This window comes from Dendrobates tinctorius, unplaced genomic scaffold (genome assembly GCF_039654945.1).
Source record: "Dendrobates tinctorius isolate UK_male_01 unplaced genomic scaffold, ASM3965494v1 ptg000151l, whole genome shotgun sequence".
Lineage (NCBI taxonomy): Eukaryota > Metazoa > Chordata > Amphibia > Anura > Dendrobatidae > Dendrobates > Dendrobates tinctorius.
In genome coordinates, this window is record NW_027361818.1 from 6,117,472 (window position 1) to 6,143,025 (window position 25,554).

The 25,554-nt window shown below is 43.0% G+C and overlaps 1 protein-coding gene across 3 annotated transcripts in view; it reads right to left on the minus strand.

Annotated features, from left to right (window-relative positions):
* Positions 1-249: 249 nt before the first annotated feature.
* Positions 250-25,554, minus strand: part of LOC141050195 (extracellular calcium-sensing receptor-like) — a 60,313-nt gene continuing 35,008 nt past the window's right edge. The window contains exons 2-7 of one of the 3 annotated variants that reach the window (XM_073547034.1): positions 23,101-23,322; positions 9,906-10,197; positions 5,624-6,421; positions 2,259-2,399; positions 1,579-1,702; positions 250-1,229 (exon numbers count right to left, since the gene is read on the minus strand). In XM_073547034.1, coding sequence (XP_073403135.1) covers positions 325-1,229; positions 1,579-1,702; positions 2,259-2,399; positions 5,624-6,421; positions 9,906-10,197; positions 23,101-23,270 — 2,430 coding nt within the window. In that variant the 5' untranslated portion in view covers positions 23,271-23,322 and the 3' untranslated portion in view covers positions 250-324. Of the gene's footprint in view, positions 1,230-1,578; positions 1,703-2,171; positions 2,400-5,623; positions 6,422-9,905; positions 10,198-23,100; positions 23,323-25,554 lie in introns of all 3 variants that reach the window. The other 2 variants (XM_073547033.1, XM_073547035.1) reach the window with 2 other exon arrangements.

Consider the following 25,554-nt stretch of genomic DNA (forward strand, 5'->3'; position numbering starts at 1 on the left):
AGGTCATTTTTCCTTACTGCAGGTTTATGAAAATTAACGGTTAAACTGTTTGTTTTTTTTTTTTAATCAAATTGTGGATGTGTGGCTTGTTTGGCTATTTTCTTGCTGAAGGGGGCAAGTTTATCTTTCAAATAGTGTATCATTTGTGTGTATGGGTGCAGTATGAGCGGAGATACAAAGTAATCACCGAAAAACAGTGTTTAGAAATACGGTAATAGAATAGCTAATGTGGATTGTATTGACTTGAAATGATAAAAATACAGTCTCTTTATTAGTGGAAAGTTCATATATAATCTGCAAACACATATCAGGCTATTAAGTAGGTTATTTTTTGTTTTTGCCCATTAGATATTCTCTGGAGTTCATATTTGGTCTAAATAACACTATGAAACATTTAGGCAGAAACATGCCGACCACCAATGCCCAACTTGATGACTGAATAGCAAATATCTCCATGGCCACAGTGTACTTTCCACTTGCACTAAAATAGGCTGGAATAAAGGATATCCAGACGCTGAGGAAGGCCAACATGCTGAAGGTGATATATTTGGCCTCATTGAAACTGTCTGGGAGTCTTCTGGCCAAGAATGCAACAATAAAACTAAGGGTGGCCAGGAGACCAAGAAACCCTAACATGCTCCAAAAAAAAGTGGTTGATCCTTCGTTGCATTCAACGATGATGATTCCGGGCTTTGTGTTTATATTTTGTTCTGGAAATGGAGGTGAAAGAGATATCCAAAGAATACACAAAGTAAATTGTAAGAAAGTACAGAGTATAATGATTATATAGGACAACCAAGGACTCGCTAACTTTTTTACTTCACTTCCTGGCCTAGTAGCCATGAATGCAAAAACCACCATGAGAGTCTTTGCTAAAATACAAGATACACAAAGAGCAAAAGTCAAACCAAAGGTTGTCTGGCGTAGCAAACACTTCTCATTCACGGGGTATCCAATGAACGCTAAAGAACAAAGGAAGCAAAGACAAAGAGATCCTAGAAGAAGACAACTGAGAGAGAAATTATTGGCTCTTACTACTGGTGTCTTCTTGAAATAAAAGAGAAGTCCAAAAATACAAGTTGGGATGCTTGATGAGAAGATGCTGGAGGCCATCAATGCAGTTCCTAGAGGTTCTTCAATGGAGAGGAATTCTATCTCTTTTTTAATACATCTGTCTTTTTGAAGATTAGGCCACTGATCCCATGGACATTTCATGCAGCGAATTGAGTCTGAAATAGAGCAAGTTATAGGTAAGCATTGTCAAATGGCCCATTAGCTATTGATGCTGATCACAAACACTATAGACTTCATTCAATGTGATTTATCTCTTCTTGTCCTAGCTATTCCTCTAGCAATCAATTTGTCAGAAGAAGTTCTGGGTGATCAGACCAAAACGGGACTACATAATTTCAGATTGCTAAAAAGTTAATAAGCAACAAGTATATTTCTGCAAATTGGATTGCCGGGGTTATTATGGGGTGGACTTCTAATCATGCACCCACCTTCACAGAGATGACCTGTATCCAACCCAGAATGGCCAATCTACAGCAGGATAAATGGATTAGTCAATTCTTTCACCTGTTTGGTTGGAAATCTCTCCTTGAGAGCACGGAAGACATTCGAAGCAACAGATGGGTTGTCCTCTTCTCATCACTTGTCTAAAGCCTGGGAAACAACTCTCACTGCATACAGAATAGGGCACCTGGGCAATAAAATATGGAAAACATGAAAAAGTAGAAATGCCTTAAGACGATACCTCAGTGAGGATGACGCCATTTGTAGTTTCTAATTGCTGGTCAGTTTAAAGTCCCCTAATGAACCTCATTATATTGAGTTGAAGCATATTTTTTTAATTAAGGGCTCATAGTTATGTGATCCCTTTTTCTATTTCTGTTATGGCCATTCGGCATATATTCTGTATTCAGATAGGTGATGTGACATCCAACCTACAGTTGGTCAACTATTGGTAATATTTTTTTATGGAAGGTTAGTTAAGTGATCTATCTCTAAAAAACTTGAGAGTTCTTCCTAAAACATCCTTATGTTAGTACTGAGATATTGGAGCTACGTCTTGGATTTTGAATGGCCATGGTTAGGCTTTGGTTTGGACTCCTCTGATTTTTAAACTATATAAGACAACATAAAGTTATAATTATTAATTAGAAACATACTTGACCATTATTATAGGCCCATAATCCAACACCTAGGTCAACACTGAAGGTGTCTTCTTCAGGCCGAATTGTATCATAACTCCCAACCTTGATGTGCTGTACGTTTCCAGTCTCATCGGCTCGCCAGTAAACAATATCATAAGCTGCGGGTGGGTCGCCATTTTTATCGAAAAATATTTCACTTCCGCTGGTCAATCTTACTCGTACAGCCTGGATGTAATGAGAAAGCTGGAAAGGAGGCAAATATGTTTTTTTTTTAATTTTTTAAATTGGAGATGTTCGCAAATTCTTGAGAAAATCAATCCATCCATTTCAATCAACACTGTTTTCGAAGAATCCATTTGCCGCTAAAGAGAACAGCTGTACCATATGTGGCATGTAACAGTAGGGAGAGCTCTGCAGAGGAATTGTGGCTTAAGAGATTCATGCAAGACCTCCGATCGCCCAACCATACACCAACACATCACAATTGGCTTAACCCCTTTTCCGATGCAGCCAAATTGTGTGGTTTTGTTTATGCTTTGACTACTTTCCAGAGCCGTATCTTTTTGTTTTTCCATTAATATAGCAATAACGGGAGCTTGTTTTTTCTTTTGTGGGATGAATTGCAAATTTGAATAACACCATTAACTTTACTATACAATGTGCTGAAAAATGGGGGGGGGGGGGGGGAGAATTCCAGTGCAGTCAAATTGTGAAAAAAAATGCAATTCCGCCAGTATATATATTTTTTTATTTTAATAGTGCCCAATATATGCTTAAAATGACCTGTCATCGTGATTCTCCAGGTCAGTACAATTACAACTGTATCAGTATTGTACAAGTTTTTTCATTACTTGAATAGCAAAAAAAAAAACAATGTGAAATTTATTAAAAATAATATTTTGTTTGTATCATCATTTTCTGAGTCTCATAACTTTTCCTTTTTTCCAAATGTGCTGCACAAGGGCTATTTTCTTTCAGGGCAACCTGACATTTTTATTGATACCATTTTGTGGTACAAGACATGTCGTTATAACTTTTAATTATAAATTTTTTAAGAGATGCAATGACTAAAAAAACAGCAATGGTGGCGCTTCAAGCCTATTTTTTTTTATCTACAGCATTTACTGTATGGCTTAACCCCTTTACGACCAATGATGGACATAGCGCCTCATGAACAGGTGTAGGTTCCGCACCATGACATGGTAAAGCCTGTCTATTCAGACTTGTTCTAGATGTGCCGTCAGTTTTTCTGTCATTTGTATGTTAGCTTTCTGACTGAGCACTCCTCCCTTCATCAGGCTGTGATTTTAATTACATCCAATCACATTTTGGTTCTTATCTTCCTATAAATACAGGCTTTACCATGTTATTAGCCAGAGGTTAGTTCACACTAGGCAGTCAGTATAGGGACCCGTTCAATGAGATCACCTTGACGTTGGTGAATGGGCTCACATCTTTTGGCCAAATTTTGTGCTAAGTATCTCATATATTTTTTCTAGATTACAAAAGCCATTATGCTATTCGTATTTCACATATTTTATATTTGATATGCTTTAATGCAATTGAGTGCAACCATTGTATGCACCTATTCAGACTTGTTTAGATGTGCCGTCAGTTTTTTCTGTCAACTGTATGTAAACATTCAGTGAGTTTCATACCGACAGCTGTCAGTGACAGCAGAGCAGCATACTAACTCAGGGTGCTGTGATTGATCAGACTGACGGATCACATAATGATAATGAAGGTGGTGCTGAAATGCACCTCCCACCCGATCACACCAGGAGCTCGGCGCTGCTAGTGGCCAAGGTCCTGCACTAACAGCCAGAAATGGTGCATGCACAGCCCCTGGCTGTTTAACCCCCTAAATACTGCAATTGAGAGCGATCAGAACATTTCGGAGGCAGGCAGAGGGATGGAGCTCCCCTGCCTTCAGATCAGCGCCCCTGCAATGTCATCGTGGGGGCCCGATTGTTGGGATGCTGCTTAGACCATGCTCAGAGAATGGTCTAAGAATCTTTCTGTGCAAGTATAATGCCCTGCAAAAAAAGTTTTTACAAAAATTGTAAAACTTCTGTTGCTCTGGCACCACAGGGGCTCTCCCAGTGGGTCATGGCACCTCCAAAGTTTAACAGTAAAATCTGCAGTATAACATGGCATTTCTTCCCTTCCCTCATTGCACCCCTAGACGAATTCATTGAGAGGTGCAGTTTGTAAAACGAGGTCACTTATGAGGGTTTTCTACTGTTCTGGTACCTTAGGGGTTCTGTCAATGTGACATGGCACCTTCAAGCCATTCCAGTAAAATCAGAACTCCAATATGTCGCGTCTTCTCTTCTGAGATTTGCACTGTACCTCAAAAGTAGTTTTCGATCACATATGAGATATTGATGCACTCAGGAGAAATTGCACAAAAAAATTTTTCTAATTACCCTTTGGAAAATAAAAAAAAAATGGGGGCTAAAACAACATTTTTTGATATTTTTGTATTTTGATGGCTCTACGTTATAAACTTCTGTGAAGCACCTGGAGGTTCAAGGTGCTCACCACTCGTCTAAATAAGTTCCTTGATGCAGTCTAGTTTCTAAAATGAGGTCACTTGTGGGGAGATTACACTGTTAAAGCACTTCATTAGGCACAACATTAGGCGTCTAATCTCGATTCCAGACATTTTTGCATTCAAAAAAGTCAAATGGCGCTCCTTCACTTCCAAGCCCTGCCGTGCGCCGAAAAAGTAGTTTTCCCCCACATTTGGGGTATTGACTCATGAGAAATTGCACAACTAATTTTGAGGTTTATTTTCGCCTGTTACACTTGTGAAATTAAAAAAATATTGGGGCTAAATTAAATATTTTGTGAAAAAAAAGTAAAATTTTTTCCTTACACATTGCATTAATTCCTATGAAGCACCTGGAGGGTTAATAAACTTCTTGAATGTGGTTTTGAGGAGTTAAAGGGGTGCAGCTTTAAGAATGGTGTCACTTTTGGGTATTTTCTATCATATAGGCCCCCAAAATTTTACCACTATCATGGAGTACAATGTGTCATGAAAAAACGTTCAAAGAATCACTAGTATCCGTTGAAGCGTTCCAAAGTTATTACCTCATCAATTGAAACTGGTCAGATGTACAAAAAAAATGAGGCCCAGTCACTGACTTACAAAATGGCTTGGTCCTTATATTTTGATAGATCAGACATTTTTTGGATGTCATGGTGCAAAATATTTTATTTTTTTAATATCTTTATTTTTAATGGAGGAAACAAATGATTCAAACATTATAGAGTTTTTAAATAACTTTTTTAAAAAAATCAGATATCTCAATTTTCACACTGGCCACTGGGGATTTTTTAGACCTCCTCTTGTTTCATGAGATTCGCATATATGTTAGATGATATAGACTGACTCATGTTAAAGTTTAACTTAGTTTCATAACATTTTCACATCAAATCTTTTTATTGAAGAATCCTACCTGCCATGGCTTCAAGTCCTCAAATTGTCCAAATCCCTTATCGTTGAGTGATCTTATTGTCTTATGATATGTGTGAAAGTCATGCAAAGCCTCAGCTATAACATAAATGGCAGCATAAAGGTTATGTGCTCCTCGTAAGCTGGAGACATCGCTGAAGCTGTTGTAGATACTCTTCAGGTCTTCCTTCTCAGCACACATATTGAGTAGCTCAGTCTTCATTTCCTGATTGAGAAGTTCACAGTCATAAACCCAAGTTCCTTCCGGTCCTTGGAGTGGATGAATACTGTTGAGATATTGTTGAAAATTGGGAATGACTGAGCTGTGGAAGGAAAACCCTATAGAATCTGAAAGTACAGAAGAATATTTACTATCTGATAATAAAACTGATGTAGACCAAGCTTCACTAGCTACAAAGATCTTCCCAATCACATTTTTTTTTACCAACTCGTTTAGAAGAGGAACCATCTCGACATCCGTGGAGAAGATTACAATCACTTTGGCAGAGGAATCGCGAATGACTTTTGTGAGATACGGAGCATTCTTATCCAGACGACTATTCAAGATGTATTCCGTAAAAGCCAAACAGGCTCCAGCTTTAAGGAGTTCTTGCTTAATGACTTGGATGCCTTGCTGACCATAATCTTCACTCAAGGCTACTAAACCAACCCAAGTCCAATTAAAATGTATCACTAGTTGAGCCAGACCCTTGGACTGAAAGTCATCATTAGGAACAGTCCTGAAGAAGGAAGGAAATTGTGATCTGTCACTTAGAAGAGCACTGGTTGAGTAGTGGCTGATCTATGATGAGAAAGAAGAAGGTTTTCTAAGGTCTAGCCTTGCAGAGATAAGAGCATGTCAAATAAAATAATAACGAAGAGGTTTAGTTGTATTTCTAAAATTCGATTTATAATGGATACAGTGTAGATGAAACAAATATTGTCAATCTTGCCTTAAACTTTCTTTGAGCAAGAAAGTTATTGAACTGGATTCCTGATGTCTCTACTAGAAGAGATGAGGAACCAGAATAAGGACATGTTTACTCTTAAGTGCATTCTGAATGTTCTCATTTATGGAGAACATATAATCAGTGAGGTCTGTTAGGTTTTCTTGGATTCTATCAATAGGAAATAGCACGTTTTGATCCAACATCAGCTCTACACTGTCCTTTTCTGAAACACTGAAACCAATGATTGCAGGAGATCCTGCATTTACTGAAGTACGTATCTTCCACATCTACTGAAGCCACTCCAACCAATTATGATAAAGTCTACCCTTGTAGTCTCTTCATATGTTCTGCTTTTACTCCTCCAAGTTTACATTTTAATTTGCAAACTAAGGATACATTCACGAAGTGTTTTTTCAGAATTTTTTTTGGAGCAGATTATCTCTAAAACCCTCAAAATCCACTTCAAAAACTCTTTCTAAACTTCTCTAAATAATTATTTAGGATATCTACTTTGATGTTCATATGTGGAATTTCTTGAGCACCTTAATTTTTCCTAAACATGTTTTGAAAGATACCTGGTAGAGAAATAAATTTATGTCATGTGCAAGCTTGCAGATCAACCAAACATTTCTTCATGGTCTTCTCTGGAAGCCTGAACTTTCAGCCTTCACTCCCAGATGTTGCCAATGACAGCTTGACAGTGTCTGAGACAGCTAAATCAACTGCCAAACTGTGGTCGGCAGAATTTAGGAGAGAGAGGCGAGAGCACATGCCCCAAGAGAGGATTCTAAAGAAATGCCCAGTTGGTCTGCAAGCAGAGATTTCACACAATGCGCTTCAAAAGCAACAAATGTGAATTTCTCTGCAATGGAGTGACAGCACAAAAAAAAGAAAAGCAAAATCAGGGGAATTCAAGGATTTTTATAAGGTAGTTGACTCAATTTTTTGGAGTATCTGACCTGTCCTTTTTGATGTCTTTATTGAGCTAAGATCTTGATCTGCACATGCGCCGTTTAAGTTGCCATTTTATTGAATTCCACATGATCAGTGAAATAAGAATGTGCACATGCCGCACAAGTCTCAAAATATTCTGCCTAATCTTAACTTCATCCCCAGTCCAGAGATAATCGCACAAACTCAATCAGACTTCATTAACCTCTTCCCACCTCTACTAGTGTTTGTTTCTCATTTGTTTTTTCATCCTTGATTTCCAAAAACCTTTTTTTAATTTATTTATCAGCAGAGCTATACGAGAGCTTCTTTCATGTGGGAAATTATTTTGTAATGCCACCTTTGACACAATACAGAAGTCACACACACATCATTTTGCTCTGTGATGAGCCCTTAAATATTATCAAAAAATGCAAACCAATGTGATGGAGAATCAGTTTTCTGAGTAGAAATTACTAACCCAGTTGCTCGAACTAGATGTCCAGCTCTGAGCTTGAAAACCATATGTAACGCTGTACCTCTGCGTAATGTTGCCATTATTTAGGCGCTGACTTCTGTGTAGCTACACTGGCTATGGTGGGTTTGGGGTAGTTTCCTGCTGTTCTGCCTCTAAATAAACTTCAGCTCTGCTTATTCAGATTGGACTCCATAACTATGCAGGAGGCCAAAAACAACCAGGAGTTCAGTGCAAGAAGATCAGATACAGTGCCTTGCAAAAGTATTCGGCCCCCAGGAACTTTTCACCCTTTTCCCACATATCATGCTTCAAACATAAAGACACCAAATGTAAATTTTTGGTGAAGAATCAACAACAAGTGGGACACAATTGTGAAGTTGAACGAAATTTATTGGTTATTTTACATTATTTTTTAAATTCAAAAACTGAAAGGGAGTGCAATATTATTCGTCCCCTTTAACTTAATACTTTGTTGCGCCACCTTTTGCTGCGATTACAGCTGCAGTCGCTTGGGGTATGTCTCTATCAATTTTGTACATCGAGAGACAGAAATTCTTGCCCATTCTTCCTTGGCAAACAGTTCGAGCTCGGTGAGGTTGGATGGAGATCGTTTGTGAACAGCAGTTTTCAGCTCTTTCCACAGATTCTCGATTGGATTCAGGTCTGGACTTTGACTTGGCCATTCTAACACCTGGATACATTTATTTGTGAACCATTCCATTGTAGATTTAGATTTATGTTTGGGATCATTGTCTTGATGGAAGACAAATCTCCGTCCCAGTCTCATGTCTTTTGCAGACTCCAAAAGGTTTTCTTCAAGAATGGCTCAATCCATCTTCCCATCAATTTTAACCATCTTCCCTGTCCCTGCTGAAGAAAAGCAGGCCCAAACCATGATGCTGCCACCACCATGTTTGACAGTGGGGATGTTGTGTTCAGGACGATGAGCTGTGTTGCCTTTACGCCAAAGATATCGTTTGGCATTGTTGCCAAAAAGTTTGATTTTGGTTACATCTAACCAGAGCACCTTCTTCCACATGTTTGGTGTGTCTCCCGGGTGGCTTATTGCAAACTTTACACAACATTTTTATGGATATCTTTGAGAAATGGCTTTCTTCTTGCCACTCTTCCATAAAGGCCAGATTTGTGCAGTGTACGACTGATTGTTGTCCTATGGACAGACTGTCCCACCTCAGCTGTAGATCTCTGCAGTTCTTCCAGAGTGATCATGGGCCTCTTGGCTGTATCTCTGATCAGTCTTCTCCTTGTTTGAGATGAAAGTTTAGAGGGACGACCGGGTCTTGGTAGATTTGCAGTGGTATGATACTCCTTCCATTACAATATGATCGCTTGCACAGTGCTCCTTGGGATGTTTAAAGTTTTAGAAATCATTTTGTATCCAAATCCGGCTTTAAACGTCTCCACAACTGTATCACGGACCTGCCTGTTGTGTTCCTTGGGCTTCATGATGCTCTCTGTGCTTCAAACAGAACCCTGAGACTATCACAGAGCAGGTGCATTTATACGGAGACTTGATTACACACAGGTGGATTATATTTATCATCATTAGTCATTTAGGACAACATTGGATCATTCAGAGATCCACAATGAACTTCTGGAGGGAGTTTGCTGCACTGAAAGTAAAGGGGCTGAATAATATTGCACGCCCCACTTTTCAATTTTTGACTTTCCACAAAAATTTAAAATAACCAATAAATTTCATTCAACTTCACAATTGTGCCCCACTTGTTGTTGATTCTTCACCAAAAATTTACATTTGGTATCTTTATGTTTCGAGCATGATATGTGGGAAAAGGTTGAAAACTTACAGGGAGCTGAATACTTTCACAACGCACTGTATCTATTACAGCAAAAAATAGATTATTACAATCTATGTAACCTGAAATAGTAGCACTGTCAGACAATACCTGTGGGTATCTGTACAAACCAAGCATGTGAGCCATCAAAATAGAATAGGGTGATATTGAATGTCCAATAATGGCAGCAATTGATGGTCCTTCATGGCAGGAATAATTGGGGATCCCTCTTTCTTGCCCTGTTAGCAACATCTGAGTCCCATCCAATTCATGACGCATGGCAGCACAGGAGTCATAGACCTGGAATCCCAAGGTAATATTTGGCAAGAGACTTGGATTTCTATTAATTTCCTCCACAGCAAAGCGTAAGGCTTGGAACTGCTGCAAAACCTCAAAACTAAACCTAGAAGGACAAAATAGAACATGGTTTATGGCTCAACATGTTTCAAGATTACAAAAATAAAAAACATGGTGGCGCAGGACTGCCCGACATATACACTTATTATCAGGCCTCGCTCATCAAACAGAGCTGGCACTGGTTTACTGAAAACATGACGCATCCAGCTTGGTATGGCTTGGAGAGAGATGCTAGTGATAGAGGTTCCTCGCAAAAGCTTTTTTTTCACTTCCTTCTGCAAAAGCCCAGTGCGAACTCATCTCATCCTATATTCCGGCCGATAATCTCAGCCTGGAGGGATCTCATTAAGCCGACTAAAAATATCAAAAAAGCAGAGCAAATCTTAAAGTTGCCTCTTTCTTCATTGGCACTGATGGATGATCTCCCGATACCGGAGGTTTGGGAGAAATCTGGAATTAAAAGGGTGGGGGATGTTTTTAGTGGAGTTCCTGAAATTCGGTGAGATCAGGGTTAAATATAATTTACCGTCATCTGAGCTGGTCTTTTACACCATGTTGAAAGACAGAATTTGGAAATTCATAAAAGGGAAGACTTTGAATTATGAAATGCTATCTTCACTACTGCGCAACCTTAAAAATAAAAACCTCTGGAGTCTGCGTAATTTGTATAGATCTGTTGTCAAAGACCTAACGAGCCACAAAAACATATACGTGAAGAGATGGGAGTCCGATTTTGGTGCTGATATCCGTCTCGAGAACTGGAACGATGCCATCAAAAACACTTACAATTCCAACATATCAATGGGTCTTCATGAGAGTTATTTCAAATTGCTAAATAGGTGGTACTATACCCCGACGAGGTTATCGCATTTTAACACAGAGCTATCTTCCTTGTGCTGCAGAGATTGTGGACACCAAAGGAACCTCTACCATATTTTCTGGGGTTGTTCAAAAATCAAAAACCTCTGGCTTCAAGTCACACAGCACATTAACCTCATTGCTAAGGACTTCACAATTACACCCGAAAGAGCACTTCTTTCATTAGACATGGAACAATTTGATGATTCGGTAAGACACATTATCATACACATCCTCTTGGTGACCAAGACCATGTTAGCACAAAGGTGGAAGAAAGCAGAGGTTCCCAAGTTTTCAGACATACTTGACAAGATAGGCGAACACAGCGATTTAGAACACAGATTTGCGATTAGCAACAATCACATTCACAAATACTCAAAAAAATGGAAGACCTGGAACAACAAATTTCATATCAAATAGACTTAACAAGAGGCACTATATTTTGAAGTTTAAACCTGGGCGCTTTAGTGCTGGGATGCTGTATCTCCTTACAAGAATGTTACCCCATAATAAGGATTGTCGATTTTATTTTGCTTTTATGTTGTTATTCGATATATGTTATTCTATGCCTATTTGTGGGTTCTCTAGTTTTTAAATTTTTTTTCCGTACCTGTACAAGGTTGTTTATTCCCCACTCCCTTCCCTCCCTTCCTACCTTCCTTTCCCTACCCTGTTTATTTCTAAAAAAACAATAAAATTATTTGAACACAAAATGTTTCAAGATGTTACATTTCAGGAATTAGGAAAAATGCATCAACATAATGATAACTTAAAAAGTGACAGAGTCTCCATCATTGATGCTGCCAAACCATAAAATAATAGTAAACTTATAAATCAGTTAGACAACTTTAATAAATAAAACAAGATGACTACTCTACAACCACAAGGGGGCCTTCACTAAATGGATTTCCTGACTTCTAAGACAGGGTTCCCCAACTCCAGTCCTCAAGGCCCACCAACAGATCATGTTTTCAGGATTTCCTTAGTATTGTTCAGGTGATAATTCCATCACCTGTGCAATACAAAGGAAATCCTGAAAACATGACCCATTGGTGGGCCTTGAGGACTGGAGTTGGGGAACACTGTTCTAAGCAAGGGTTATTTTCTTGGTTTTGCTTTAGGTATTAGGTAGGAAAGGAAATTTTGTACATCTGATTGGTCAAGTAGATCATACACAGACAATTTTATGTCAACATGATACCATGGGATAGTACAGTCTGATTTGGATAACCCTTTTTTAGACTGAACTCGCTGGATCCTAACCTCGCTTCCAGTGAATTCAAAGTTCTAATTTTTCATTTTTAATAGAGATATAAATGGGTTATCTGGGACCTTGGTCATTTTTTCGGATGGGACTTAGAACTTACTGTTGCTAACTACCTGCCTGTTCTGCCCTGTTATGATCTGTTGCGGCTCAGACGGTGACGTTCCTGCTTGAGCAGCTCTTTCTTTTACAATCTGCTCTGTAGTGAGGGCATCACTGCTGACGTCATGCTGATTCACAACCGGCTTCCTGCAGATAGGCAGCGGGGAACCGGCTGTGGTTCAGCATCACATCAGCACTGACGCCCTGTCAAGAGAGAAGAACGGAAAAGAAGAACCTACACTGCCGACGTGAAGCAAGAGAATTGTCGTCAGGAACAGTCCGTGACCGTTCTGAGCTAGAGTGATCGTCACCGGGTAGATATATAGCAACTACCTGCTGGCAAGTTCTGAAAATCTGAAAAAAAATAAGAAAAGTCTTAGATGTCCCCTTTAAGGCCTAAGTCATCATTTACACTTTTCTTCATTCGCCTTGTGGTATTTGTTGATGTCTTTTGTGGCAAACTCTTCTAAAAAGCACGGGTGGTTTATGAATAATGCATGAAAGAAAAAATTCTCTTTATTTAAGTCTTTAACCTGTTTTGTGACTTTTTAGAACAAAAAGTTGCCTGATCCACTACAAAATTTGTGCAAATTTGTGCAAAAAATTCCGGCGCTCATAAAATCATTATAGAGAGGACTGAGTTACAGACGGAAACATTTACAAACCCGAATCATAATGGATGAAGATACAAGCAAACACATATAAAATATGTAGTGCAAATTAAGCCTCTACATGAAAAACAGGTGAAAAAAATACCAAAAACTAAACAAAAAAAGGCACAAATGTTACAATGAATCTGGCCACTGATGTATACAGCTTTAGTCATCTACGACAGACACTCCTCAAATTGGTGTTGCAATGTCAAGAAGGAAAAGCTGTGGAATTATGAGAATCACAGGATTGAGATGTCACTGATCTGCCAATGGTGAAAAAAATGGAAACAGAATGTTCAAAACATCTGCCAGGTGCAGAAATCCCTGCACTCACAACCTCAGCTGCTATCAATAAGGTTGTTAAGCTGTCAGAGGAAGCTTCTGCAATGCTGAAGGCACTTGAGCACCTAAATCGAGATTTGTTGTCAGTAGAGTTGATCGAAACGGGTCGAAAAATTTCAAAAGTCGCCGACTTTTGGTAAAGTCGGGTTTCATGAAACGAAACCCGACCCTAGGGTGAGGTCGACCACGAGCTCGGTGACTTTAGCGCCAAAGTCGCATTTCAAAAGTTTGTTTTCCGCCCTTTTTCAGCCAATCAGGATCCACGGACACTGTGGGCAACGTGATGACATAGGCAGGGGTCACCACCATCTTTGAGAAGGGCATGCAAGTGATTGGCTTGCTTGGGGGGGCGTCACAGGGGGTATAAAAGGGCGTGCACGCCGACCGCCATGTTACTCATGCTGATCTCAGAATAGGGAGAGCTGCTGCTGATTCTGTAGGGAGAGCGTTAGGCAGGGAAGACACCAAAAACTGCTTCTGCTGCTAGCGATTTTGCCTGTACAACACACCAGTCACTGTGTGTGCAGTGCAAGTGGAGGCTATATTTTGCTGGATCAGCTGTGTTGGTTGTTAGGCTGCCTTATAAGGCTTCCTGATAGCTGCATTGCTGTTTTCCCACATGCTCTGCAAACTGCTTTTTTAAAAGCAATCCAAATTTTTTTTTTTTGTCCTGGTGAGGTACTGAGCGTGATTTTTTCACACCATACAGCCGTGTACGCTCCTCACACAGTACCGTGTAACGGCTGTTATCACGGCCACAGTGAAGCTATCTGTGTGTGACTCTGTAAGGATAAGTCGAGGACATGTCCTCTTCTGAAGTTGTAAAAAATAAAAGCACTGAGTCGTCATTGGAGGCTCATGTTCATGAACCACACCTTTCCTTGTGTCCTTCACCCCAACCAAGATTGAAGGATGACGCAGGCCATACAACTGATTACTCCATGGAGCTGTTTTCACATACCATGCCTGGGTTATCAAGTGAAAAGGTGAATTACCCAAGCCAAGATGAATCTGACATGGAGTGCACTGATGCACAGCCACTGATAGATGATTCTGCTGGTACATTCACTCAGAGCACTACATTGTCCTCGCAGTGTAATGAGCCAGATTCTGACCCTGATGAGACTCAGGTGCCCCTTCCCGCATACTATATCACCATACACGGTGACACAGAGGAAGGTGCACATGACACTGAAGAGGAGGTGATGGATGACCCAGTTGTTGACCCAGATTGGCATCCATTGGGGAAGAGGGTGCTGCTTCCAATAGCTCAGATGAGGAGGAGGAGCATCCACAGCAGACATCGACATCGCAACAGCTGTTATCTGGCAGGCCCGGACCACTCCAAAGACAGGTTCCAAAAATCAAGAGTTGCTGGACAGCTTGTCCAGACGGTCAAAATAGCACAGCGTGCTAGGCCGCAAAATGTCTCCCAAAGTAGGAAGAGTGCAGTGTGGCACTTTTTTTAACAAAATCCTCATGATCAGGCCAAGGTTATCTGTAAGAAGTGCGCAAAGACCTTTAGCCGAGGGAAAAATCTGAAAAATTTGAATACGGCCAGTTTCACATTCGCGCTTTTGAGCGCAGCGACGGCCTGCGCACGGCCGCCGCTAAGCCCCGCCCCCTGCCCCGCCTCCACCAGTATCTCCGCCTCCGGGCGCATGACGTTGCATGCGTCATGCGTCCCCTATCTTCATCAGAGGGCGCAGGCCGTGCGCATTCTGTGCACAGTCTGCGTTTGGCGGCGCATGCGTCCTTTTGACGGTGTGCCGAGCACAACCAAAATGCAACAGGTTGCGTTTGGCGCTGCTCGGCGCACCGTCAAAAGGACGCGTGCGCCGCCAAACGCAGACTGTGCGCAGACTGCGCACGGCCTGCGCCCTCTGTGATGAAGATAGGGGACGCATGACGCATGCAACGTCATGCGCCCGGAGGCGGAGATACTGGTGGAGGCGGGGCAGGGCTTAGCGGCGGCCGTGCGCAGGCCGTCACTGCACTCAAAAGCGCGAATGTGAAACCGGCCTACCAGTTGCATGCTTAGACATTTAACCAGCATGCACTTGCAAGCGTGGACACAACACCAAACCTCAAGTACCACATGTGCAACTGATCACAAAGAAGGTAGTCAGCAATGCTACATTGTTTCCCCCACTGTAAGCCCACCGGTTAGCACAGCAGCAAATGTTGAGGTGTCGTTGCAAGGCCAAAGCAGTCAGGGAATCCCACTGTTATATCAACGAAAGACTGAATCTAGGCCATCAGAAAGAACACCAACTTCATCACCATCATCAATCCTCTCTCAGTCCGCCCTGTCCACCGCTAGTTCCACCATACGCAACTCTCAAGTCCAGCTCACCCTCCCAGACACTATGAGTAGGTCAAGAAAGTACTCAGTCTCTCATCCACGTACACTGGGTTTGAACGCCCACATTGTCAAACTAATCTCGTTTGAGATGATGCCCTATCGGTTGGTGGAAAGTGCAGCTTTCCGCGAACTCATGGCCTATGCAGTACCACGCTATGACCTACCCAGTCGCCACTTCTTCTCTTGTAAAGCCATCCCAGCCCTCCACCATCATGTGAAAGACCGCATTGTCCATGCACTCAAGCAGTCAGTGAGTGGAAAGGTGCACCTCACAACAGATGCATGGTCCAGTCGGCATGGCTAGGGCCGTTACGTGTCCATCACTGCGCACTGGGTTAATGTGGTGGATGCAGGGTCCACAGGGGACAGCGGTGGTGGGACAGTGCTGCCTAGCCCACGGTATAGGAAACAGTTGGCTGTAGGCGTTCGACCCTTCTCCTCCTCCAGAAGCGAATGCTCGTCCACAGAGCGCAGTCGTACAAGCACTCCATCTGCAGCTGCCACTGTTGCACACGAGGTGTCCCCCTATCGAGCAGCTAGTGGAAAGCGTCAGCAGGCTGTGTTGCAGATGATGTGTTTGGGCGACAGACACACCGCGGAGGTGCTGGCCGAGTACTTTCAGCGACAAACAGAGTCATGGCTGGGCAGTATACATCTTGAGGCAGGCAAGGTAGTTAGTGATAACGGCCGTAATTTTGTGGCAGCCATAGCCCTTTCAAAACTCAGCCACATACCTTGCTTGGCTCACACCTTGAATCTGGTGGTGCAGTGCTTCCTCAACAATTATCCGGAGTTAACAGCTCTGCTCCAGAAGGTGCGAAGACTGTACGCGCACATCCGCCGGTCGCCTGTACACTCCATTCGTATGCAGAAGCTGCAGCGATTGCTCCACCTTCCCAACCACCTCCTCATTATCGACATTGCAACAAGGTGGAACTCCACCCTGCACATGGTTGAGCGGCTGTGCGAACAGAGGCAGGCCATAATGCATTTGTGGGAGGATACACGGCCAGGCACTTCGAGAGCAGACATGGAGTTGACTGGTGTGCAGTGGTCGAAGTTGAAAGATCTCTGTAAAGTCCTTCAGTGTTTTGAGGAATGCACACGGCTGGTAAGCGCAGACGACGCCATCCTAAGCATGAGCATCCCACTTATGCGTCTGCTCATGCAAACTTTGACGCACCTTAAGGAGCAGGCGTCTGCAGCCAATGTTGATGAGGAGGAAGAGGAGGAGGGAATCCTTGATGACATTCAGCCATTGTCTGCTCAGGGACCTCTCCTGGACGAGGTGGAGGAAGAAGGGGATGATGATGGGGATGATTACTTAGGGGAGGAGGATGCATCTCGTGGGGCAAGTGAAAATGTTGGCGTGGCAAGGTCTGGTACAGGGTTTGTGCGTGACTGGAAGGATGTGGATTTGCCAGAAAGTGCTCCTCCAACCAGCACTCGCAGTGCATCATTGACACCGGGAACATTGGCCCACATGTCAGATTATGCCTTGCAGATCCTAAAAAGGGACCCCCGCATTGCCAAAATGATGAACGATGACGACTACTGGTTGGCCAGCATCCTGGATCCACGCTGTAAAGGCAAATTACAAAACATCATGCCACAGGAGAACCTTGACCTAATATTGGCTAATAAACAAGCAACTCTGGTAAATCGGTTGCTTGAGGCATTCCCAGCACACAGCAGCGGTGATGGTTTTCACACGGGCCGTACGGGCCGGGGGCAGCTTAGCAGAGATGTTCGTGGTGCACACAGCAGAAGTGGCGTTGGAGACAGGGGTTTCATGACAATGTTGTGGACTGATTTTTCAAGTACCGCTCACACAACTGGTAATACTGCATCGATGGAAAGTGACAGGAGACAGCAGTTGTCAACTATGGTTACAAACTACTTTTCCTCCCATATCGATGTTCTCCCACACAGGTCATTCCCCTTTGACTATTGGGTCGCTAAACTGGACACCTGGCCTGAATTGGCACAATATGCCTTACAGGAGCTCGCTTGTCCAGCTGCAAGTGTGCTATCGGAAAGAGTCTTCAGTGCAGCTGGATCAATCCTGACAGAAAAAAGGACCCGTCTGTCAACCCAAAATGTGGATGATCTAACCTTCATTAAAATGAACCATGAATGGGTTTCCAAGGATTTTGTCCCACCTTCCCTTGATGACACACAGATTGCCAGAAAAATGGCTTGCTTTGGTCCTCCTATTCCGCGAACTTGACCTATTTCGCCTTTTGCAGCAGCTGAATGTCCCACATCGACATATGCCACTTTGTAAACCACACAAACTGGGCTGCCCCCCCCCCATGGCCGGGGTCACCACCTAGCGCACGAAACCGTGCGAGTGCCGTTGCCCTGGACAGGTGGGTAGGCCGACTCTTGGGAGCGGGCACTGGCACAGGGTCCCTCATAGTGCAATCAAGTGTCTCTGACGGTGGTGGTGTACACCCGCCGTCAGACACACCGCCGTACTATGAGGGGCCCAGTGCCAGTACCGACGCCCACGAGTGTGCCCCCCTTGCTTGGGCAGGGCCCCAGCATTTGCAATGTTTACCTCTCCTTGCTTCTCCGCTGTGTAGTCTGGGCTGTCAAATCCTTCACTGGGAGTGCCAATACAAATTGATTGAACTGAAAGATGATGGTTAAGATGTAGCTATGCCCTGTCCTGCTGGCCGGGCTCTAGCTCCAGATGATCAATGGCTTCCATTTCTTATGGACGTCGACTCACAATGACATGCAGTGGTGGTTTATCATCAGCTTTCACAGTTTTCCTACTCACAAACGTGTGACATTCCGGCGCACATTTTAAAATGTGCCCTCTCATGCCAATCAAATAGAATCGCCTACGGCCTGTGGCTTCTGTCTTTTGCACTCCAAAGTTACGTGACAGATCATAATAGCCAGTGAGCACCATGTTTACATCGCTCCCTGTGATAAAAATTGGATTGAGATGAGTAACAGTGATGGAATCAACGGAAGTGTGATACAGCAAGACTTTATTCACAAAAAAATGTTTTCGCTGTCTCAACACACAAATTTATTGAGGGTCAGCATCGCCTATGAGAATTGTGATGGAAGTTTTTCCCGTGAATAGTAATTCCTTGATTTCTGCATTCTCTAGCCTTTATGTCAGTAATTGTATGCATCTCATTTCCTATTGCGGAGAGGCTGGACTGTATTACTGAGACAGAAATATATATGAAGATTTAAAAATAACACCAAAAGTATATAGTTGTGTACGCCTCAAATGCATTTCCTTTTTTCCACTTTTTAGATTGCTGTGTAATCCATACTGAGAACACGGAGATTTTACATGTTTAAACTATGCTATATATACCTGCTATCCAGTGATAAAGTACCCTTTCTCAACTTTGTACAATCTGGTCAAATCCATACTGGGCCTGAGAACATCTGAGTCTGCCTCCTGATCTATAGACATATATTTTTAATGTGTAAACTAGGCTACATATATATGTGTTATCCGGTGAAACTGTACCCTTTATCAACTTTCTACAATGTTGTTGAATCCATACTGGGCCTGAGAACGGCTGCCGAGCTGTTAAGCAAGCTACAGGATCTGTGGTTTGGACACGTAATTTTTTCAGGAATGACGGTTAGGCCTAACTCCGGAATTGCGGTTGACCTGAACTTACTGGGAAATCATCGTTCGCGGGGAATAATCTGAATCCCAGATCCACATCACTAACGGAGTTCATCTGCACCTGTAAGTGACAAAAGCTGGTCCTTTCAGTGTAGCGTGCATGCAGCCCTGGACATGTACGGGAATGCTAGACCTGTTATTGCTCGATCTCACGTGCCAGAGCCTCGCTTATCCCTCTAGTAAGCTTGATGCGTACTGCGGGGGCATGCCGGAGTCTCGGTTGTTAACGAAATAAAGCTGAGAAATCGCTAGCACAACTACAAAACACACATACCACACCACACACAGAATCGACAAAGCTTTCAAAGTGTGCATCTTTTCTTTAGGTGGCATGGTTGTGGTTTCCCGGGTGGAGTCCAATTAAGCCACAGGCTCCACTCCTGGTGGTGACCTTTTAGACATTCCTTTAAGGTTCAGCTTTGCAATCATACTGCCCCCGGATACCAAAAACTTTGCCTTCATGGACGCTGTTTGGAGGTTCGTGGGAATAACGCCGCCCGATCAGCAGTCGGCATATGGGTCGCCCTCCCAGGGCTGTGGGGTACTCGGTACCGGGCCGGTGTCAGTGGGATGTGTCACAGCAGCGGTGACCCGGACGGTGGCCCTGGGCGCCCATGTAAATGGCGTGGAATAATGGTAAAGAGTTTATATAGATAGTTTGACGCCACCTGTGGTGTTCGGCAACATAGATGTTAGGCCGACGCTGCATGCAGATCCTCTGGGACTGATGGTGTTGTGCAGCAAAGATGGTGAAGCTCCCCACAGGTGGAGCTGGAGTCCCAGGGAAGTGTAGATGTAGTGATGGGGAAAGGCACAGGCGGTGTAGCTGCTGGTACCCAGATGTAGCGGTGCTGGAATAACTGTAGGACACCAGAGCGTGCAGTTCCAAAGCTTTACTCACAGTCTGCAGGTTACACAGATGCCTGCCTCCGTGCTGTGTCCTCCGGGTCAGGACCTCTGCCAACCTCCGGGACCAAAATGGAAAGCTCCCTTCCAACACTCCTCCAACATGTACCTTCCTGAACGTCTCCTTTCTAGCGCTTGTGGGGGAAGCACTCACAGGACCGTGGTTCACTGAAGCGTCTCCTGTCTAACAGATGTTCCTCAGACTTTACTTGTATGGCAGACAGCTGTAGCCTTTTCCTTCTGGCTCCCACACGTCGATGCTGGGGCCTCCGAGCCTTAGTTGGGTACAGAGCATTTATAGCTGCTACTTCCCCCGGTTTCTGCTGCAGGAACGTCAGTGTCCCTACAAACTCGGAGACCGGAATCGGGACCATGCGCTCCAGCTAGGAGTGAGCCTTAACTCTGCTCATCCTCCAGCTCCCCTTCTCACGTCCACATACTTCCCCTTCCCTGCACAGAGTGCCCTAACTTACCTCCTCCCGACCACAGAGAGCAGCTCCTCAGCAGTCAGGTTCAGAGGTCTCCCTGCTAGCCTGGAGTGGGAAATGTGTTGTGTGTTGGTTTCACTGCAAGAGAGATCCTTCGTTGCTCCCAAGCTTGACAACACACTCCCTAGGAGGAAGGTAATGCCACAGTGGCGACCGTACTCTTGGGGATGCCACAAGTGCACTGAGGCCCAGCCACTGCTGGATGATGCTGCTGGTACATTGACCCAGACCATTACATTCCCCTCGCACTCTACACTGCCAGAATCTGACCCAGAGGAAACTCAGGTTCCCCTTCCCACATACTATACCACCTTACACGGTGACAAAGAGGAAGGTGCAGATGAAAGTGCAGGTTCCTTGAGCAGGTGGGGGGGCATACTCATGGGCGATGGCACTGGCACAGGGCACCGCATAGTACGCAAAAGTGTCTCTGCTGGTGGGAGGGCCTAAACAGCCAAGTGCAGTGAGATGGAAGATGGGGACGACAAGGAGTTCAGAGTAGTGCAGGGATTCCCTAGCAAGGAGACCTATGTAATTGTTTTCAATGTTGGGACAGCAATTTTTGGGGAGCACTATACTCTGGTGAATGATATATGGGGCCCACCATACACTGGAACATTCCAAAGGTGGACATCAGACACTGGAGCAGCATTTACAGGGCCCATTATACACTAGAGCAGTAGAAATGGGGCCCATTATATATGGAGCATTATTTGGGCCCATAACACAGTGGAGCTTCATCTATTGGGACCAACATATACTGTAGCATTATGTGGAGCTCATCATATACGGTTTGAAACATTATATGGGATCAATGATTCCATATGGAGAAATATATGGGCCTCATTACTCTGTATAGCGCACTAAGCGCTGGCCATAATACTGTATGGAGTTATATACTGTCCGTTTTTGGAGGTATTGGAGAATTTAAAATGGATATCAGTCATGAGATGTAAGAAGTGAAGTATTTTTCATTGTACTATACTGCTATTTCTCTGCCGTATCGGAGCATCATGAGTTGTGGTATGTGTTAAAGTGGCGCTCTTTGGCCCTGGGCCCACGAAAACCTGGAGCCAGCCCTACCCCGCTACAACTGTAGCCAAATAACCCCCATTTTTCAGTGCGTAACTAGTATTATGAAGTAAATTAATGTTGACAAGCTTAAGTAATAAGAATTGATGCTTTTGGCATTCAAATGGTCACTGTAGGTGTGTTTCCTGTCCTCCTCTCACTGCCGACTTTAATTCCCCATTGACTTACATTGGGTTTCGTGTTTCAGTCGGACCCCCGACTTTTCCCTATTTTGCTCGTCCCGACTTTTGGAAAAGTCGGGTTTCATGAAACGAAACTCGACCCTAAAAAAACAAAAATCGCTCAACTCTAGTTGTCAGGGCACATGTTGCTCATGTTGCTGTGATCAGTCTGTGTGGCTTAAATGCGCTCCCATGGCTGTAGCATTTCCGGACTTGAGCACATCTGGGACGTCATTGGCCAGCAATTGAAAAGTAAGATGCCAGCAGCTGATCTTGATGATTTGACCAAGAGCATTCACAGCAGAGAACCTTCCTCAGATGCCGTTAATAACTTCACTGATAACATTCAAGGCTATTAGTGCCAGGATTTCTGCATGTGACACTCATGCTCAGTCATGAATAAATTGAGATTTTTTTGAAAATTTAGTTTCCATTTTTTCCATCATTTTCAAATCAGTAATATATATCCCTCCTGTAATTTCCATAACTTCACCAGATTTCCTTCTTTCTGTAGCCATTTTAATGTCAAGGAATATATTATAGACATGTGAGAATAAAACCATGAGTTGTGTCTCCTCCTCCTCCAGTTGCGAAAAGCAAAGGTCAATGGTTAAGATCTGAAGAGTGTCTTGTTAACTTCCAACAATATCTCCTGACTAGTGATGAGTGAGTATACTCGTTGCTCGGGTGTCCACCGAGTATTTTGGCGTGCTCGGAGATTTAGTTTTTGTCGACGTAGCTGCATGATTTGCTGGACAGGCTGAATACATGTGGGAATTCCCTAACAAACAAGCATTCCCCACATGTATTCAGCCTGTCAAGTAGCAGCAAATGATGCAGCTGCAGAGACAAAAAATAAATCTCTGAGTACGGCAAAATACTCGGAGGACACCCGAGCATGTTCGGGGAAACCCGATCAACGAGTATACTCGCTCATCACTACTCCTGACGCTATCTGCTACCAGGTGTACACCAGTCCTATAGTCTGCTCTACTGGGAAAACACATGACATTTTCGGAGATCTACCAGAAATAAGAACATTACTCACATTATGCAGTCTCCTTGTGGGGGTCTCATTGTGAAATCAATGTCTGGAAATTCTTTGTCAAAATGGATAGGAAGGATGACTCCAATCAGCACACTTCCACTTTCCCGGGAACCAGTGATGGTTAAGCCCCGCAGCCTACACCCATCCTGATCTGAACGAGTGGCTGGCATTATGTAGGACAGGATAAGATGCCACAGAGACCAGTAGACGTGGAGTATCAGCCTAGGAAAATAAATATGGTAAATCCTACAAACAAAATTCTGATATATACTATAGATATTTCCAATTGGAGAAGCCCAGAGCACTGAGATAACCTCTACAGTGCACAGCATATACTGATGAAGAAGTAGAGTTTGTCACTGAATTGTTTTCATAGCCTACATGTACTCACTGACTTAGGATAATGTAGTAACCAGAAGTAAATTTAGATACTTATGGACAGCAATTGTATCATGATTCCTTCATTTTTGCTCTTGTCTTAATGAAGATTCTGAGCTTGCTAAAGATGATCCAATGAAGAGGGTTGTTTGTTTCAGTCGTGAGGACAAAGTGTTACAGCTACATATAATATGTAATCACAAGAGTAAAACATTAAATGACATCAAATGACGAAGAAACAATAGGTCTTCAAGAGTCATGGTGTCACGGTTCATCCCCCAGTGTGTCTCGGATGCAGATACTGTTCGCTCAGCCTTCCAATCTGGTACAGGGGCATGCTCAAGCTACCAGTACTTTATCAGCTCAGTGGTTCAGTCTGGTGCAGGGGCATGCTAAACAGTTAGTGTGTTGATTGTCAGTTTGTCCATCCAATCTGAGACTGGGAGGCGCTGGCTGTCTCCAGGTGTTCATTGTCCCAGGTGATTGCCAGGCTACTTAACTTGGCTGTTTCTCCCAGACCTTTGCCAGATAAACATTCAGCTACTGTGTAGTTTGTATCCATATGAATTGCGTTGTGCTGGCAGATCTCTTGTTGCCTGACCCTGAACTTCGTTCTGACCATTTATCTGTTAAACCCCTTCTGCTCTTATCTACTATCCTCCTGGTATTCTGACCTTGGAATGTTACCTGAGTATGCCTTTGTCTCTTCCTTCCATTTATGACGTAGCTTTCTGGCTTTTGACCTCAGACTCCTTGACTATCCCGTCTCACGGCTAGGCAGTGAGAAGTGACTCGGTGTCACACATGGGCTGTCGGGCAGTGTCAAAATGGATCAGCACTGTCAGAATATTAATTAAGAGTTCTGTACCATACACCAATAGACAACTCCAAATGGAGAAAAAAGGGAATAGGTGTATATACTGCACCAGTAACCCATAAAATAAAATAAAGCTATAGTTGTAATATTGCAAAAAATATAGAATTGTATTGGTACATACAAAAACCACTGAATAAACTAAAAACATAAAAAGTAAGGGGAATACTTTTTGTGAAAAACACAGTCTCTAAGACAGAATAGAAAAGGAGACAGTTACATTCTCCCTGCAAATACAATGCAAAATAAAGCACAAACAATTGCATGGGCAGGGAGGGGTTGCTAAAGATAGAGCGAGATGCGGCCCATGTATACGGTATATAAGATGCAATACTAAATATACAGTGGGGAAAAAAGTGTTTAGTCAGCCACCAATTGTGCAAGTTCTACCACTTATAAAGATGAGAGAGGCCTGTAATTGACATCATAGGTAGACCACAACTATGAGAGTCACAATGAGAAAACAAATCCAGAAAATCACCTTGTCTGATTTGGTAAGATTTATTTTGCAATATGTACATAGACAACAGTAAGAGGATGCAGATAAAATGTGATATCGCATCCAATAGTGAACCAGTGACGACATGAAGAAATCTTTCCATACAGTAAGGTATCCAGATAAATACCTATGTTTACTTGTAAAAAAAAACATACAAAGTTCTTCATTAAGAACAACAGGTGCCAGGCTATTAAGGCTATAAATCCACTTGTATTCACGCTCTAAAAGTTCCCTTGTAGCCGAACCAGCCCCGATTGTAATACTGACAGATTCAATACCCATGAAGCGGAGACCTTTATTTCAGCAACCGTGATGGTTTAAAAAATGGGAAACAATACTTGAAATGATCTTGTCCTTGTCCTTTCTCGCTGTAGCCATATTGGAAAGGTGCTGATTAATGCGTCGTCAAAGCTCCTGCGTCATCTGACCTACATAAACCTTTGAGCAAAGACAAATTAATGCATACACGATGTTACGCATTTGACAGCTGAAATATGCACGAGAGCAGATGGGTTCTGGATAATTAGGAGAGTGACGCTCCTTGTTGCCGCCATAAGTGGGCACATTGAGCAACCACCACATGGAAATTATCCCAAGAGTCTTATCTGTGCTCAATCTTTGGGTAGAACGTCTGAAGTAGCTACAAGTAAGTTGTTCCTTTAGGTTCCTGGACCTCTTGGCTACAATCTTAAGAAGAAGAAAA